Source organism: Phyllopteryx taeniolatus, chromosome 20 (genome assembly GCF_024500385.1).
Source record: "Phyllopteryx taeniolatus isolate TA_2022b chromosome 20, UOR_Ptae_1.2, whole genome shotgun sequence".
Taxonomy (NCBI): domain Eukaryota; kingdom Metazoa; phylum Chordata; class Actinopteri; order Syngnathiformes; family Syngnathidae; genus Phyllopteryx; species Phyllopteryx taeniolatus.
Genome location: NC_084521.1, coordinates 17001089 through 17019373, shown reverse-complemented (window position 1 = coordinate 17019373; position 18285 = coordinate 17001089). Strand labels below are relative to the sequence as shown.

The window sequence follows — 18285 nt, the reverse complement described above, 5'->3', positions numbered from 1 at the left end:
ACATTGTGTCTTTGTAGATCTAGAGAAAGCCTATGACAGAGTACCCAGAGAGGAACTGTGGTACTGCATGCGGAAGTCTGGAGTGGCAGAGAAGTACGTCAGAATAATAAATAAAAATGTACGAGGGCAGCAGAACAGCGGTGAAGTGTGCTGTTGGTGTGACAGACGAATTTAAGGTGGAGGTGGGACTGCATCACGGATAATCCCTGAGCCCTTTCCTGTTTGCAGTGGCGATGGATAGGCTGACAGATGAGGTTAGACTGGAATCCCCGTGGACCATGATGTTCGCAGATGACATTGTGATCTGCAGTGAAAGCAGGGAGCAGCTGGAGGAACAGTTAGAAAGATGGAGGCATACACTGAAAAGCAGAGGAATGAAGATTAGCCGAAGTAAAACAGAATATATGTGCATGAATGAGAGGGGTGGTGGGGGAAGAGTGAGGCTACAGGGAGAAGAGATGGCGAGGGTGGAGGACTTGAAATACTTGGGGTCAACCGTCCAGAGCAATGGGGAGTGTGGTCAGGAAGTGAAGAAACGGGTCCAAGCAGGTTGGAACGGGTGGAGGAAGGTGTCAGGTGTGTTATGTGACAGAAGAGTCTCTGCTAGGATGAAGGGCAAAGTTTATAAAACAGTGGTGAGGCCGGCCATGATGGACGGATTAGAGACAGTGGCACTGAAGAAACAACAGGAAGCAGAGCTGGAGGTGGCGGAAATGAAGATGTTGAGGTTCGCTCTCGGAGTGACCGGGTTGGATCAAATTAGAAATGAGCTCATCAGAGGGACGGCCGAGGTTCGATGTTTTGGAGGCAAAGTTAGAGAGAGCAGACTTGGATGTTTTGGACACGTCCAGAGGAGAAATAGTGAGTATATTGGTAGAAGGATGATGAGGATGGAGCTGCCAGGCAAGAGAGCTAGAGGAAGAGCAAAGAGAAGGTCGATGGATGTCGAGAGGGAAGACATGAGGACAGTTGGTGTTCGAGAGGAGGATGATGCAGGAAATAGGCTTCCATGGAAAAGGATGACGTGCTGTGGCGACCCCGAAAGGGACAAGCTCAAAGGAAAAGAAGAAGAAGAGGTGGTAGTTGTTTAGGAGGACAATGAGGAGGACCATAGAAACAAATCCCCCCCTGTAAGGGGTCCCTGCACCCCAAACGTTTGCCAGACGCAACACGGACACGTGAGTCAGTCATGCTGTAGTTTGGCCCGATTTGGGCGATGGGGGCAAGCTTCAATTCACACTCACTGGCGGCGGGAACGGGAAAGTGATTGGTTTTCCATCTCTGCATGCGCCCGGCGACCAGTCCGGGGCGTAGTCTGCCTTTGGCTCCCATGCAAAATGGACGAATGGGCATACGGAACACATACGTGCAACAAAACAATTGCCGTTACTATGGTGACACTGTTCTCTGATTGATTGCCAGGTGGCGTTTGAGGCGGTCAGCAATGGGCACAGAGGAGGCGTGGCCATCAAAGACCTCTCACTGCAAGGACACCAATGCAGTAAGTACAGTAGGCTCCGCCTCCTCTTGATTGGATAAGCAAGTAGCCATTACATTTTGAACTTCAGCATTGTTAGCTTTAATGTTGAAAGCTTTGCTGTTGTTAGTTTTAATATTGTCATCGCTAACTTTGTTACCTTTAACGTCATTAGGATGAACATTGTTAATGCGATTAGCTTTAGCATTGCTAGCTTTAAAGTTAGCGTCACTCTCAAAAGAAATATAAGTAGCTGCATGTTAATGTGTGTGTGTGTGTTTGTGCTCAGCGAGCGCCCCTCACTTCCTCCACATCAAAGGCGTGGAGGTGAATGCGGGGCAGGCGGCCATTTTTGCGTGCACGGTGAGCGGTCGCCCTCGCAGCAATGTGCGCCTCTTCCTGCAGGTAGGTCAGGTCGTGTAGGGGGGGGGGGGATGATGACGATGATGATGATAATGATGATGACAATGATTATGATGACGAAGATTATGATGACGATGAGGATGGTGACGATGATGATGGTGTTGATGATGATGACGATCTTGACAATGCTGTGGATGATGGTGATGATAATGATGACGACTGTGATGATGATGACAATGACGGTGATGATAGTGATGATGATGACGATAATGATGAAGACAATGATGACGACAATGATGATGATGATGGTAATGACGATGGTGATGATGATGCCCCCGTGTTTGTCACCCGCTTGTCAGGGTGTGAGCGGTCGTCACGCAATTGCCACTGACACCAAGCCGCTCAACTCGCGGCGTTACGTGGCAACCTTTCACGTGGACAACACCACCAAAGAAGACTCGGGACGTTACCGCTGCATTGGCCAATCAGCGCACGGAGTGGGCGTGTCATCCTACGCCGACCTCACCGTCAAACGTAAGTGCTCTCTTTAGGTGTGTGTTTGTGTGTGTGTGTGTTTGTGTGTGTTTCTGTGTGTAAGGGGAGGGGTGATTGCTGATCACATGACCTCCCCCACACCAACACACACACACACATCCCACAATCCAGTTCAACTCAGATTGAACTGTCACTCAAATAGTTAGGGCCTCTTTATGCTCCACTCGCCACTCGCGCGGCCAACAACGCCCGCATTGCATCACGTGACCGACGATTTGGGCCCAATGCATCACTTGACGCGCACAGGGCAAAAATTGTTGCTGCACGTAGAATGCCGCAGAGATCATCTCCCGTGATTGGTCTGTTTTAGTCACATGCTGTGATGATACTCAGCGTTCCCCTTGGTTCCACATACCACCTTGCCGCCGCCTTCTTGATTGATTTTGCAGCATAATTAAACATAGCGTCTGGTCATCTTGGTCCATTTGTTCTCGCAGACACTGTTCCACGGTCGCCATTGTTGTTGCTTTGTTCCTTGTTAGGGAAAGGAAAGTAAAAACGGCTACCGTAAATGGCCAAGAAAGGCAGAGGAAACACCACCCCCGACCGACTTGGAGGAGAACTGCAGTACATTTTCAAAACTGCGTGTGTGGGTTGCGCTCGAGTATAAAAGCAAACTGATAGCGGCAGTGACGTCACCGCGGTCGCCGCCCGCGCGAGTATAAAGAAGCCTTTAGACACATATTGTTACTATATTGTATACGTGTGTGTGCGAGAGTGAAGTGGGTCAGGAGGAAGTAGAGCAGCACCAGCGGGGATTGCGGGTAGTAAATTTCAGGTCTGCTGTGACTTGCCGAGGGTCACGAATATTAATTAAATCTTTAACTCCTTCCTTCCTTCCTTCCCTCATTAAGAGACACCAGACAGCGTGTAAGTCTGCTTGTGTGTCTGCACGCGTGTGTGCGTGAGACTCACCCGGGTCGTCTGTGTCCCTCAGAGCCCCCCGTGCCCATCGCCCCCCCTCAGCTGACAGCGGTGGGCGCCACCTACTTGTGGATCCAGCTCAACGCCAACTCCATCAACGGAGACGGTCCCATCGTGGAGCGCGAGGTGAGCGGAGGCTTGCGGAAACGGGCCGCTTTTGGGGCGGAGCATGCTGGCGGCACAAAGTGTATGTCAAGCGTGTGCGAGGCTCTGGATACAAAAGGTTTGCGCCTGCTGTTCGACGACAGGGAGCTGAACGGTTACGAAGTGATTCTGGAGTCAGGAATTCAAAATTATCGCTGCATTCCGAATGATTCGTCAACGGGATTTTCAGTCCGCTGCATACAAATTCACAATAGTTGTTTCCTTTTTTAATTTCCAGTGTTGTCCACCTCTATACATTTCTGTGACTCCTCCAGTCTCTGCTGATGACACTTTGTGACAGTAAGCTTAGTGGCCACTTCCTGTTTGAAGCCTCATACTGTTCAACGATTGTTAGGCGTCGTTTGGATCTCACGAAGTCAACAGCGCGACGAAGACGACTCTTTAAATGCCAACTCTAATTCAACCTGGACATTTATCGGAAGAGATTGGAGGAGTCACTGAAAGGCAGAAAGGTGGATGTTCTTGGAATTTAAACACACACAAAAAAAAAAAACCTGTTGTGAATTTTGCAATTCAGCTCCTTGTTGTCAAACAGGGGGAAAAGTGTGCAAAAAGTACTGAGACGTTGCGTTTGTGGTGTTAGTTTTACACCGGCATTTGTAATAAGTCATGTTGCCTTTCTAGCATGTTTGTGTAGCAGGAAGTCAGGGTCCAGACAACAGGAAGTCAGAGAGCCACAGATAGCAGGAAAGCTAATTATATGTATTCTGTTGTTCCTCGCTATATGGCCGAAAGAATTTGCCTTTCAGTCTTGTTTTATGTCCAGGTATCGTACTTTATATTTGAGAATGTTGTCGGTATCGTAGATAACAAGAGGTTACAATAATGAATGCCTTCGTACGCTAACATTAGCATTCCCATTCAATTTACCATAGATGTTAGCATTAGGTTAGCAGAGCCATTTCTATCATTTTGAATATGCAACATTTATGTTGGTATGTGAATGTGCTCGGTTATGAATCATCTTAGAGATAGATAACAGAATATTTCGATGTTGTTGGACTTTTACAATGATCCCCAAATTAAAGAATGAAAAGGAAACTTCAGCTTCTCATTTGGGGACTGTTGGTGATCTGTTCAACTGGAGCAGGAGCACAAGAAGTAGTGAAACATTCAAAGGTTTACAGAAGGACAAATGAAGTTGACCTGTAAAGGTTGGAGTTCATTTTAGGTTCTTCTGAAATTTCACCCAATGTCATAAACATTTTGGGAGTAGTGTGTTAACAGTGTTTTGAGCATTAGCTCATTAGCCTACATTTGCGTTTACGTCGCATTTCAGGTGGAGTACCGCACCACGTCGGGCATGCTGATCGACACGACGCCGGTGGACAAGGCCACCCATAAGATCGGCCACCTGGACCCCGACACCGAGTACCACATCAGCGTGCTGCTCACCAGGCCCCTGGAAGGGGGCACGGGAAAGCCCGGGCCGCCGCTGCGCGCCCGCACCAAATGCGCAGGTGAGTGCTAGCAGCTAGCCTGTCGGTACATTAGCTTACATTGGCTATAAGTACCTTCTTTTCAGGGACACATTTGAATTTGAAAGGGACAGATGCGCCGGCACGTGAGGTTCATCAAAAATGCGGACGTGAAATTTCGGCAGTGACGTCGGGCGGAATCCTCGCATCTCCAAAGCATTATTTTTTAGGGAAACTTCTATTGTAACTTACAATGTATTTAATTAACATTAATTAACCAATTATTACATCAAATAAAGGTGTCTGTAGTTTTTATTTTGCAATTAACCAATTATTTAATTAGATGAGTTCAACTTAAAGAAATATAAGTAACTAAACTTTATTAGAATTTACAATAATTTAAATTCTCTTAAATTAACCAATTATTTTATAAAATATATTTTGTTAAATGTAGCTGTACTATTTATTTACCGCAACAAGGCGTTATTAGCGTCATTAGCGCCATTAGCTAAGGTCGCTGTCATGGTATTAGCAAGATTAGCGAAGGCTGCTAGCAAGTTAGCCGAGCTCATCAGGTCGCTAATGGTTAGTGATCAGCTCATTAAAATGGAGAGCCGTATGAGGCTGTGCTAGCGCGAAGCTCATTAGCCACTAATGGCTGCGGTGTATGTGCGTGTGTGTGTGTGTGTGTTTGCAGCTAGTGAGGTGTTGGTCTTGTATGTTTTGTCAAGTGTTTGATTATTGTTGTTGATCTTTTTAAACAATCCCTTATTATTTATCTTCGTTAACACACACACACACTTATAAAGATACACACACACTTCCACACGTGTGCACGCTCGCAGACGAGTCTCAGTGGAGAATGTTGTCCAGTTGTTGCCTGCTCTCTCTCTTGTTAGCTCCACCACACGGGACTATCTGTAACCATAAACAAATGCACCTTTGGGAGTGAGTCTGCGTGCGCGTGCGCGTGTGTGTGTGTGTGTGAGTGGGTGTGGGTGTGGGTTTGGTGTATGTGTGTGTGTGAGAGAGAGAGAGAGAGAGAGATTGACCATTTTAAAATAAATCTCCCAAGATTTTTTTTTTCCACAAGTATGTATGCGAGCATTTGAGATGGAAATGTGAAAAGATCTTAGTATATTTTATGAATGGATTTGAGGATCGTACGTGAATAGATTTGACATGTTTATGCAAGTGTGTTTGAGGTGTACGTGTGCAAACATTTGACATGCTCATGTGAGCATGTATTTATGAGTTGAAAAGGAAGTGGTTTCAAAATAAAATATGGCATTGACCACCAACCAGAAAGTACAATAGTAAGCCTAACTTAAGCAGTAGCGTTACATAGCATTATACTGTATAGTACATACGTATATATTTGTAATATATATATGTCATACACTTGTTGATTATTGTGTTACAATAACGCTTTCCCTCATTGATTTAAAATGGCTGCTTTTAACGCGTGAGTGCTGTAGGATATGACGTAACGGTCGGCCAATCCGAAGCCGTGTCGTGTCGTGATAGGCCGGCTCGTCTATCGAGAGCGAGACGCCATTATTCGGTCGCGGATGCTGCCGAACAAATGTGCCTTTGGGGCCGAAGCGCAGTGGACGTGCGTTTACTCGCGGACTCAAGACAGAGTTTCAACACCGCCGGGTTACAATCTGAAACGGAAACGGTTCCTTCGCGTTTAAGCTCCCCTGCGCCTAATGAGTACCTAATGAGGTGTCCAAAGGGAATGAAGGAATTGAACTGTCGTCGTGAAACTCGTGTCATAGATATGCACTGCAGACTGCACGCAGTCGCAGTCAAATATTTCATGCCTTTTTTAAATATAGGTACATCTCAATAAATTAGAATATAGTTGAAAAGTTTTTCTTCAGTACTCATAAAGTGATTAAACACTGAAGTACTTTTCAGAGGGCAAATTCCAGCCTAATTTCTACATTAAAGTCACTTTATTTCTTGAATTAATTCACTATTTTGTTTGATGTTATATTTTAGTTTCTCAATATGGGGATTCTTTTTTATTTGCTATGTGCTATAATCATCCAAATAATACATATGCAGTGTGCAGTGCATTTCTATAATTTGTCTTTTTGAATTGAACTACCTCATAAAAGCTTTACACTATTCACGTGTGAGCAGGGTTGACATGAACTCGTGAATGCTAGTGTTGTGTGCGAAAATGGGATTGACGTGCTCGCGTGAACGCATTTGAGTAGTGTCAATGAGAGCATTTGAGAAGTGTCGATGAGAGCATTTGAGTAGTGTTAATGAGAGCAAGACTCGTGCGTATGAGAGTGTTTGAGTAGTGCTATGAGAGCCTTTCAGTAGTTTGTGTGGGTGTGAAAGCATTTGAATCGTAAGTGTGAGAGCTAATCCTGAATAAGGTCCCAAACGGCCCCTCATAATTGACAGCCTGGGTCCCTCACAACACACATACACGCACACACTCAGTGAGATGATTTACGCTCTGACAACATTCGTCTGTCATCAAGTCACTTTTATTTATTCATATTACTGCACATCAATTATGCAATCGGTGTATGTGTGTGTGCGCGCGTGTGTGTTAAATAATAAATAAATGTGTCCATCATACAAGCTTTGTGACTTAAAGCCCAGTGAAGGGACACACTGCGACGTCACAATTCTTCTTCTTCTCCTTCTTCTTCTTCTTCTTCTTCTTCTCATTATTATTATTATTATTATTTGATGCAATTTGGTACAACAGGGAAATAAACAATAATTACACTCAAGTTATGATTCCAAAGTATGGCTAATAGTGTGTGTGCGTGCGCGTGCGTGGGCACGTTTGTGTGTGTTTATTTTTAATTGGCATGCAAAAGAGCTGAGACTTGTGTGGGAAGTCAAAGTGAGTCTTTTCAAAGTAAAACATTTGAAGCACTTTGAAAAGAAAGCACACGCACATTCGCAGGTGAGTGCGCGCGCGTGTAAACATCCATTAAAGTGTGTGTGCTGTTTGTTGAGGCTTTTAGAATATTTCATATCAATATTTCACTTTCATTCTTTTTACACATCACATTTTCACGCTCGACTCGTTCTGCAAACATTTGAAAGCTTTTTAGACCTTTTGACTGACTTTTATTTCTTCCTCTTCTCCACTTTCATTGCTTTGATTTGCAACTTTTTACGTGTAACTTCTCCTCTCGCGTTATATACTTTCTTTGATTTAAATAAATACACATCACCGTCTCTGTGAAGACTCGCTCTAAGTACTGTATGTGTGCGTATATCTACAGCCGACCCGTGCCCGCGTATCGGGGTGGCTGATGTTCCAGACTCGCCCGCCCGCGATAGGTTGCGATAGAAAAACATTTGCTTTCAACTTAAGAGACTTTTAAAACGATTCCGTAGTGCCTGTCGTCACTCTCAGCGTCAAGAAATGGGAGACGATCGTATAACATCGCTTGGAAGAAATGAAGAGAAGACCCGCCCGCCCGCTCGCTCGCTCGCTCGCTCGCTCGCACTGCCCTAACCAAATAAGAGGCACAGCATGCTTGCGTCAAGCTCTTAATTGTTCATGCCCACTTACGTATTTGTATATTTAAACACCAAAATGTTCAACCAAACCATAATCATTTTGTCTGAACGAAAGAGCGCTCGCTTCGTGCCAACACATCACGCAAAACGCCATACATGGGCGAATGGATGTTATAGTAATTGTAAACCTTCAAACAACTGCGACTTTAACACACACCGATCAGCAATACACAGACATACATATGTTCTCTCTGCCCTGTGAGAAGAAGCAATTTTACTGCAGCTTTGTTGAGGGCCTTCTCTGCCTATTCTTTTTGCTCTTAATTAAGCTCCATGTCTTCCAATAGAGCTCAGTGCTGCCGCCCGGCGTGTTGCAGCACAACACGCTACTGCAACTCTAAATTCAGACTGCAAATCGGTGCAGTGTCAGCAGTGATGCGGACTCCGCAGTGACGAAAGAGCTGAGCCAAAGGGCAAAGCTCTCAATTTACCAGTCCATCGACATTCATACCCTCACCTATGGTCAAGGGTCGCGGGTCGCGGGTCCCGAATCGAAGAACAAGATTGCTGACAGAAGCGGCCGAAATGAGTTTCCTCCGCAGGGGTCCGGGCTCTCCCTTAGAGAGAGGGTGGGGCTCAGAGTAGAGCCGCTGCTCCTCCGCATCGAGAGGAGCCAGATGAGGTGGCTCGGCCATGCGGTTAGGATGCCTCCCGGTGAGGTGTTCCGGGCACGTCCCACCCGGAGGAGGTCCTGCGGATGACCCAGGAAACGCTGGAACGACCACGCCGGGGACAGGAAAGTCTGGGCTTCCCTGCTTAAGCCGCTGCCCCTGTGACCCGACCTCGGATAAGCGGAAAGAAATGGATGCATGGATTGGGAGGGAGGGAGCGGGATCGAGCGGGACTCAAACATCCGCTCCGGTGTCACTCGCTAATGTGTACTGAGCAACAATTAACAATACAATGAGAATGATACAAAATGAAAAAATGTTAGCATTAGCATGTCCGCTTACGTCTTCCTTGTAAGACCGACGCTCTCGCAGCATGTCAACAGCGAGGGGCGAATACGATGATGAAGATGACGATGAGGATGAGCAAGAGGGTGATGATGATGGCGAGGAAGGTGACGTGCTAGCAGCTGCACAGACGAGTGAATAGCACGCTAATTAGCTTGGCGACAAGCTCAGCGACAGGAAGCCGCGTCCTCGACACGCACAAAAGACACACAGCTGGGACACACACACGCACACATTAACCCTCAGTTCGTGTGTGTGTGTGTGTGAGGGCAACAGGAAGTGGTGTGAAGATGAAGAAGGGCTTGATTAACTTTGTACTTTTGGAAAAAAAAGATCTTTTTTTTCCTTGGTGTCTGATTGAAATGTCAAACTCAAATTATAGGATGGCGCACACACACACACACACACACACACGGTTGAAGGGAATCGTCAGAATGTGTGAGATTGCTATAAGGCTTGTGTCATGCGATCCGCTGTAATCCCTCCTTCAAGCCTATTCTTCATACCTAGTCTGTGTGCGCGCTGGAGTATTTGTGCATGCGTGTCTGAGTGCACATGCCCAAAGGCAGGAGAAACAAAAGCAACATTAAATATAAACACGAGCGAGCACATTTGCATCTTTGTGGAGGAATCAATCAATTATTGAATTCAGTTCAATTGTTTATTTCAAACAGAGAGTTAAAATCAAAGCAGCACGGTTCAAATACATAAGGAAAGGAAACGTATTTATGCAGTGTAAAAGAAATTTGTGACAGTTTTCTTGTAAATGAGGATGTAAATATGAGCATCCGTAAAAAGCGCATTTGGCAAACTATTCTATTGTGATTTTACGTCAAGTTTGTGGTCAGAGGTTAAGCTCGAGAAGCCACAAATTGAGATGTTACTTCAGAGTAACCTGACTAAAGTATAAGGGAAAAGTACATAATCTAAATAATCTACCCAATTATCGATTTTTGGGGGGGGGGGTCAAAGCTTGAACGCCAATCAGACAAAATTCGGATATCGCTCTCTTCTCGGTTGTTTTGAGGAGCTTTCAGACAAACTTCGGGGCCGCCGAGACGTCCTGTACGATCATGTGACTGCCCGGCGCCGTCTGATCCCTCAAATGGAGTCTAACGTCACTAGTGGTGCCCTTGGATTGGTGAAACACATCGATTCACGCAAGCAATATGAAAATAAAAGTAGCGAGCAGAATGTCGCTCAATGTAACGACGTAAATGCTTCTTGACAAAAACGGGGCGCAGTGTAGCCCAGGCGGTAGACCGGTCGTCTCGCAACCCGAGGGGTGTGGATTCGGCCCTCGGCACTGGTGACCTTGAGCGAGATACCGAACCTCCGATAGCTCCTGATGCCGCGTCATCCGAATTCGGTGAATGAGGAGACGAAACGAAAAGCGCTTTGAGAACGTTGAAGGACGAAAAGTGAAGTCCCCAAATAATTAAGTAGAAGTCAAAAGTATGTTGCATTAAAGCTAGTCTGACAACTACAATTTGTGGAATTATTTATTGAAGGGGGAGACTGTAGCGTGTTTCTTCTCACCAACCCAATTGTCTAATTTGCTATGATGTAGCTCTTTTGGCTATTTCGACCTCCATAGAGTGACTCTCTAATGGGGACTTAGTCGAAAAGTGTCCATTTCATTTCTTGGTTTTGTCATCTGAGTGTCCAGAAAAGCTGCCTGTGTTTGAGCCGCTTTGAGCCTCGGATTGGCTGCCTCCGTCGCCTTTATGTCGACAGCGCCGTCTCGGGAGTTGAAAAGGTAGGCGGAGATTTTCGTCGATGGGCCGGAGGAAGTCCAATGAGCTGATTTCAGGTCTCTCGGCAGAAAAACATCTGCAACTCAGGAATGCGGGGACCATTGGAATTACGAATGAATATTTCACGTTTACTGCGACACCGTAGAGACAATATTAGCGGTACAGTGTGAAATAGGTGGTTGAGCAAAATACGGAACCTTTCAAATGCAACCATGATGGTAAGAATACCATTGCAAAAACAAAAATAATGTCATCAGGCAGGATGCCTTTCATTTCAGCTGGGAAAATCGACTTGAAATTTTAAACAAGTGAATTGACTTATAAGTTTGTCATGGGACAAATTCATCTTCTAAGTCAACATACAACTGGACTGTTACTATCAGCAAAACCAGAAAGTAGGCCCATAATAAACACAACAATAATACTACTAATAAGAAGAAGAAGAAGAAGAAGAAGAATAGGGCGGCACGGTGGAGACGAGTGAGCACAGTTGTCTGTCTAACAGTTGTGAGGCTGCGGGTTCAAATCCGGCCCCGCCTCTGTGGAGTTTGCATGTTCTCCCCGTGCCTGCGTGGCTTTTCTCCGGTTACTCCGGTTTCCTCCCACATCCCAAAAACATTGATTGAAGACTCGAAATTGCCCATAGGTGTGAATGATTGTTTGTTTCTATGTGCCCTGCGATTGGCTGGCGACCAGTTCAGGGTGCACGCCGCCTCTCTCCCGAAGATAGCTGGGATGGGCGCCAGCACGCCCGTAACCCGCGTGAGGAGAAGCGGTAGGGAAAATGGATGGATGGATGGATGGATGGATAATAATAATAATAATGTGTGTGTGTGTGTTTGTGCCCGCGCGCCACGCATCAGAGCCGATGCACGGTCCTCGTGGGCTGCAGGTGGCGTCTTTGCGCTCCAAAGAGGTGACGCTGCATTGGGACTCATTGGGCTATGGCGTGACGCGCTGTCACAGCTACAACGTGACGCTGCAGTACCGCTACCGACCCGCGGGGGCGGCAGAGGATGAAGAGCGACAGGAAGTGGCGTACGAGGCGCGGGGCGCGGCGCCGCAGCACACGCTACGCGACCTCACGCCGTTCACCAACGTCAGCATCAAGCTGATCCTCAGCAACCTCGAAGGACGCAAGGAGAGCGACGAGATGCTGGTGCTGACGGACGAGGACGGTACGACGCGCCCAACAACTAACCTGCTCGCCAGTTTTGCTCCGTGCTATTGGTCACAAACTAGTGTGTGTCTGAGGGCTTTAGCTGCTTAACAGATGAATCGGTTAGCAGGTTAGGAGGGTAATGGCTAATGCTAATGATCACGCCCTCATAGTTCCCGGAGCAGTTCCGCTGTCGTCCATCAGAGGCAGCAGCTACGAGCAGCACATCCGAGTCAACTGGGCGCCGCCGCTGCAAACGTTTGGACGGATCCGCCACTACGAGGTCGGTCGCGCGTCCCGGCTCAAGAAGCGCCAAACCGGAAGTGACGCGTGCGCTCCTTCCCGTCAGGTCTCCTTCAAAGCCCTCAGCTCCTTCGACTCAGCCGTAGACCTGATCAATCAGACGGGGAAAGCACTGAAGGCGGCCAATGAGACGAGTCACGTGTTCGGCGGCCTGTTCCCGGGCTCTACTTACTCCTTCACCATAAGAGCGGCCACCGCCAAAGGCTTCGGGCCGCCGGCCGCCGCTCAGTTCACCACCAAGATCTCAGGTGAGCTTGGGGCTTCTTCAAAGTCTGATCACACACGGACGCGGCCGATCTCATGCGTTTGCTTCTTCCTCCCACGCACACATACCCGCACACACAGCTCCCGTCATGCCGACGTATGAGCGACAGCCGCCAATCAACCAAAGTGACGCCACCGTCAGCGTCCTGCTACGACCAGCGCGCAGCCGCGGCGCCCCCGTCAGGTGAAACGCACACAAAACCGCATTCTTCTGTGTGTGTGTGTGTGTGTGTGTGTGGGAGACAGTAATCTGATTGTAGCCTTTTGTTGCCTCCTTCAATGTGGAATCGTGTCCATGCCCAAAGGCAGCACACTGCCATGTCACAAGAAACAAAAGTCACATTAAGTATAAACACAAGCACATACATGTACAAAAGGAAAGGAAGCAACCAACCAATCAGATGACAGTTTGTTAACACCATCATCATGATGGAGCAATTATATGCGGCTTGTGCGTGTGTGAGGGAGTGTGTGACTGTATTCGTGTGTTGGTGTGTGCGTGTGCGATGTCATCGTCAAATATTTCAAGTGACACTTTGATCTTGTCAACATGTCCTTTAAATCTTTCATGTTTTTGCTCATGAAAACTTAATCAAGTGGAAGATTTATATGTCCCCTGCGATTGGCTGGCGACCAGCTCAGGGTGTACCCCGCCTCTCGCCCACAGTCAGCTGGGATAGGCTCCAGCCTGCCACCCATGTGAGGATCAGCGGTGTGGAAAATGGATGGATGGATTGATGCTCTTCAATATTTCAACACACATCTAATATTCTGTGTGTCACGTACAAAGCTACAGTCCAAAAAAGTTCTTCTGTCACACAAACTAGTTGATTTTTAATAACGATGATGATGTCATCATTAAAAACAAATGTGACTTTGTTAACTGAGCCCTAATTAGCATAGCAGTAAACTATCGGCTAGCTGGATGCTACTGCTAACGTGTGTGTGTGTGTGTGTGTGTGTGTGTGTGTGTGTGTGTGTGTGTGTGTAGCAAGTACCAGGTGGTGGTCGAGGAAGAGCGCCCCCGCAGGCAGACTAGGGGCACTGCAGAAATCTTACGCTGCTATCCGGTCCCAGTCCACTTCCTGAACGCCACGCAGCTCAACTCGCAATACTACTTTAGCGCTGAGCTACCCGTTAGCCACATCAGCAAACCCACACCGTTTTGCGTGGGTGAGTCAGGACGCCATCAACGATGACGCGAGCATGTGAGGATGTGAGGAGGATGAAGATGATGATCACGATGATTATGATGTTGATGATGAATAATAATGCATTGGACTTATGTAGCCCTCTTCAGTCACACCTTGCGATGGTAAGCTACTCGTGTAGCCACAGCTGCCCTGCAGGGGGCAGTGTGACAGAAGTGTGGCTGTCGTTCTGCGCCTACGGCCACTCCGACCACCACTATACGTCCGACCACATTCATTCATAGGCAAATGTGGGTTAACTCTCTGGTTGCAGGGCATACACTTACCCTCTGCCAACGGCGCCCTGAAGATGATGAGGATGAGAATAATGAATATGTTAAAGACGAGGAAGATAATGATGAAGATGCTATCATAATGTCGTCGTTGTTCCTGTACATCCAGGTGATAATGGCACATATGGAGGATTCTGGAATGTTCCTCTTCTGCCTCACAAGAGTTATGCCATCTACTACCAGGCAGTCAGCAGCGCTAATGGGGTACACTCGCGCACACACACACACACACACACAGATACACACAAACACAAACACGGTTAGTGTGTATGTGAGCTTTTAACTTTTAGTCCATCTGGTCCCCAAAAAGTCATAAAAACACTAAAAAGACACACACTTGGATAGGACGGCAGCTCCTGTTAGTGTGTGTGTGTGTGTGTGTGAGAGATATTTTTACTGCTGCACACACACGATGTTATTGTGTTGTGTGTTAATTATTGACGCTTGGAGGTTTAATTGGGGTGTGTGTGTGTTGAATAATGCAGCGACAGGAGAGCTTTTCACTGTCACCACACCGCAGACGCAAGCGCGCGCACACACACACGCACTGCCATAGCAAATGTGTGTGTGTGTGCACATGAATATTTATGAGCTCTTGTGGTTAATTTGTCATCTGTTTGTTAAAACCAGAAAGACACAAGATGTTCCATCTCACTTTGCACCCAGTCATTGTGCGTGTGTGTGCGTACATGTTTGTTCGCTGCTAAATGCCACGGGCTGAGCCACCACCATTTTCCTTCTGTCCATTCTGTTTACAACCTGTGTGTGTGTGTGTGTGTGTGTGTGTGTGTGTTTTCTCTCACAGGAGACAAAGATTGACTGCGTCCGTGTGGCCACTAAAGGTAATGCAATGATTGTTGGCTTTTATTTTGGTAGGTTAGTGTGCTGACAAAAGCAATCAACTTGCGGATTGAAACAATAAGCGATAGTTTAGCGTGCGACATTAGCAGCCGGTTTCATTGGGGACAAAGAGAAACGCTAACGTGTCCTTCACGTGTCCTCACTCACGCACACACATGCGCGCGCACACGTACACTGCCACTTGGATGCTATGATAGCATGATGCTAATGACTGGCACTCTCTTGGGTGTCCAAGGAGCCATTTAGCAGAGCAGCTAAACATGCTAAAAATTCTGATGTGTCCCCTGATGGACTTCCAGCATCCACGCACACAAGCACGCACAAAATCGACTTTTTTATTGTTGCACAGCTGTTGCGCTAAATTATACTGGAAGCTGATTGGCTGTGGCCTCCCTTGACACGTGTCAGTCACACTGCAGCAGCCAACCAGACAAGCGTGGCGACTCGCCCGGGCTCGGGGGGGTCGGAGTCGGAGTGCAGTGGTGAATGCGAAACATCTGCACACTTTTGTTTTATTGTCGAATCAGGAGGGAGTACATAATTACCCACACTACACAACTGTCACACACACACACACGGGTTTTGTTTCTTCTTCTTTGTAGCTCAACATGCGAACAAACAATTGTGCTGCCCTTTTGTTTCAATGACTTGTTCGATATTATATCTTTGTCACTTCCTTTGGTTTGATGACTAACATCTGAATAGCTTTCCTCTGCTGACGTCTGAATCTCACGTTTCTCTCTGAGGTCTTCAGGTGAAGTACATCAACTGTGGGCTTGTCGGGAACCCCTCCCTATCCATTATAGTCTCCCCGCGAGTCGGCCATTTTCTAGTGCCGTTTGAACGTGTGAGTGGGAGTTTGAACGACCAAAGGATTTTGGATTTTTGGGGATATTTTTCAGCACAGTACAGCGGTCCTCCACCTCTTTTGCGCCACGTGAAGACAAACAGAAACAAATGAAAACTGATTAAAAATCAGCTATTGAATCAGCTGTGGAAAAAATATCAGCTAACGTACAAAAATTGGTCGATGCAAAAATTTCTGCCTCGAAAGAATTAAAAGTATTACAACATACTTAACAGGCAACTTATAATAAAAGCATATTTGCACGGTACAGAACCGATTTGGCCACTGTCCTTGTTTACCGCACGGGCATTTGTTGCAGACGGACGCACTGTTGGGCCCGTGAAAATCATAGCCAAAAAACGACAAAGGAGCATCAGTGACACTGTTAGATGTATAATGTACATGTAACATGATGACTGAGCTGAATGTTAGTTAGCATTCCCCCCCCCCCCCCCCCCTTAAATAGTAATCACTAGCGCGCTAATGCTAATCGCGAATGCCAACCGTTCAGCAAAGGCTGATTTTGTTGTGTCCAATTATGTACAGAGTTTATACCATACACTCAGTACGAACCTATGCAGTTTAAGGACAGAAGTGGAGCCCTCAGAAATGACAATACAATGCATATTAGCAGCTAAAAAAAAGTTTTTGAAAACATTTTTAATGGAAGGGGGCGATGACTTGAGTACTCGATGAAATAGCCATAGGAGAATTGATTCTAAAAAGATTTGATAGTGACAACCCCACTTGGCGCCACTGCCCTCGTTCCTCGCCGAGGTACCGCTGCTATGAATCCTTTAAGACGGCGATCAGCTAGTGAAGCTAACCGTTATTGTCATCCACCACCAGCTTATTTTCATCCTCTCTGACCCGTGCAGATGTATGAAGACCGTCGCCCTGTTGGCCCAACATTTTGCTTCTTCGGAGAGCGTTAGCGTCCGATGGTGGCAGCAGACGGGCGGGTCGAAGTCGTCTCTAAATTGGCCGATTGGAAGACCACCCACACGAGATACCGAAAACATGCGCTCAGCGATTAGTCAAATGTTTAACGGCAATGCAGACTCGTCGATTAGTCGACTAACCGATTCAACCCCAAGTAGTGAGTATAGGTTATCCCCGGCCTATGTACAGTGAAAAAGTATTGGCCCCCTTCTCCAATTCTTACATTTGTTTCATAGTTTCCCCACTTTAATGTTTAAGATCAGAAAAATATAACCCAAGTGAAATTAAAATACTGTTTTAAATGATTTCCTATATGAAGGAAAAAAAACTCTTCAGTCAGCTGGCCCTGTGTGAAAAAGTAATTACCCCCCTTGTTAAATCACAAATGAATTGTGCCCAATCACAATTTTGGGTTGATTTTCACAGATCACACCCAAGCATGATTACCTCCAGACTTGTTCAATCAAGAAATCACTTAAACAGAATCAAGTCGGACAAAAGATCTAAAAAAGCTACAACAAAATGGCATGATTCAAAGAAATTCCAGAACAGTTGAGAAATGAAGTCATTGACATCTGCGAGTCTGGAAAGGGTTACGAAGCCATTTTTAAACCTTTAGGATTACAGTGAACCATAGGGAGAGCCATTATCCTCAAATGGAGAAAACATGGAACAGTAGTGAACTTTCCCAGGAGTGGCCAGTCTACAAGAGAACAGCAATGACTCATCCAGGAGGCCACAAAGGAACTCAAAGAACTGCAGGCCTCCCTTCCCTCAGTATAGGTCAGTGTTCATGACAAAACAAGAAGGAAGAGACTGCATGGTAAAAATGGCCTCCATGGCAGAGTTCCAAGGTCAAAACCACTGCTGACCGAAAAGAACATAACGGCTCATCTTACTTTTGCAAAGAAAACGAGAATATTGTATGGGCTGATGAGATGAAAGTTGAGCTTTGTGGAAGGTTTGTGTATCTTGTTACATCTGGCGTAAAGGTAGCATAGCATTTCAGAAAAAGAACGTGATACCAACAGTCAAACACGGTGGTGGTCTTGGGCTGCTTGTTCCTTCAGGACCTGGACAACTTGCTGTGATTGATGGAACCATGAATTCTGCCCTTTAAGAGAACATCCTGAAGGAGAATGTTTAGCCATCCTTTTGTGACCTCGGTTTGAAGCAGACTTTGGTTCTGCAGCAGGGTAACAATCCAAAACACACCAGCAAGTCAACTTCTGAATGGCTTCAAA

The 18285-nt window shown here is 46.4% G+C and overlaps 1 protein-coding gene across 3 annotated transcripts in view; it reads left to right on the top strand.

The window, feature by feature from the left end:
* The window catches only part of LOC133469898 (receptor-type tyrosine-protein phosphatase mu-like), a 70349-nt gene that overhangs the window by 31123 nt on the left and 20941 nt on the right, over positions 1–18285 (top strand). For all 3 annotated transcript variants that reach the window (XM_061757489.1, XM_061757488.1, XM_061757491.1), the window contains exons 5-16: positions 1423–1501; positions 1767–1882; positions 2200–2374; positions 3333–3445; positions 4764–4944; positions 12046–12360; positions 12515–12624; positions 12691–12892; positions 12990–13092; positions 13900–14081; positions 14501–14595; positions 15197–15233. In XM_061757489.1, the coding sequence (XP_061613473.1) occupies positions 1423–1501; positions 1767–1882; positions 2200–2374; positions 3333–3445; positions 4764–4944; positions 12046–12360; positions 12515–12624; positions 12691–12892; positions 12990–13092; positions 13900–14081; positions 14501–14595; positions 15197–15233 (1708 nt within the window). The remainder of the gene's footprint in view (positions 1–1422; positions 1502–1766; positions 1883–2199; positions 2375–3332; positions 3446–4763; positions 4945–12045; positions 12361–12514; positions 12625–12690; positions 12893–12989; positions 13093–13899; positions 14082–14500; positions 14596–15196; positions 15234–18285) is intronic.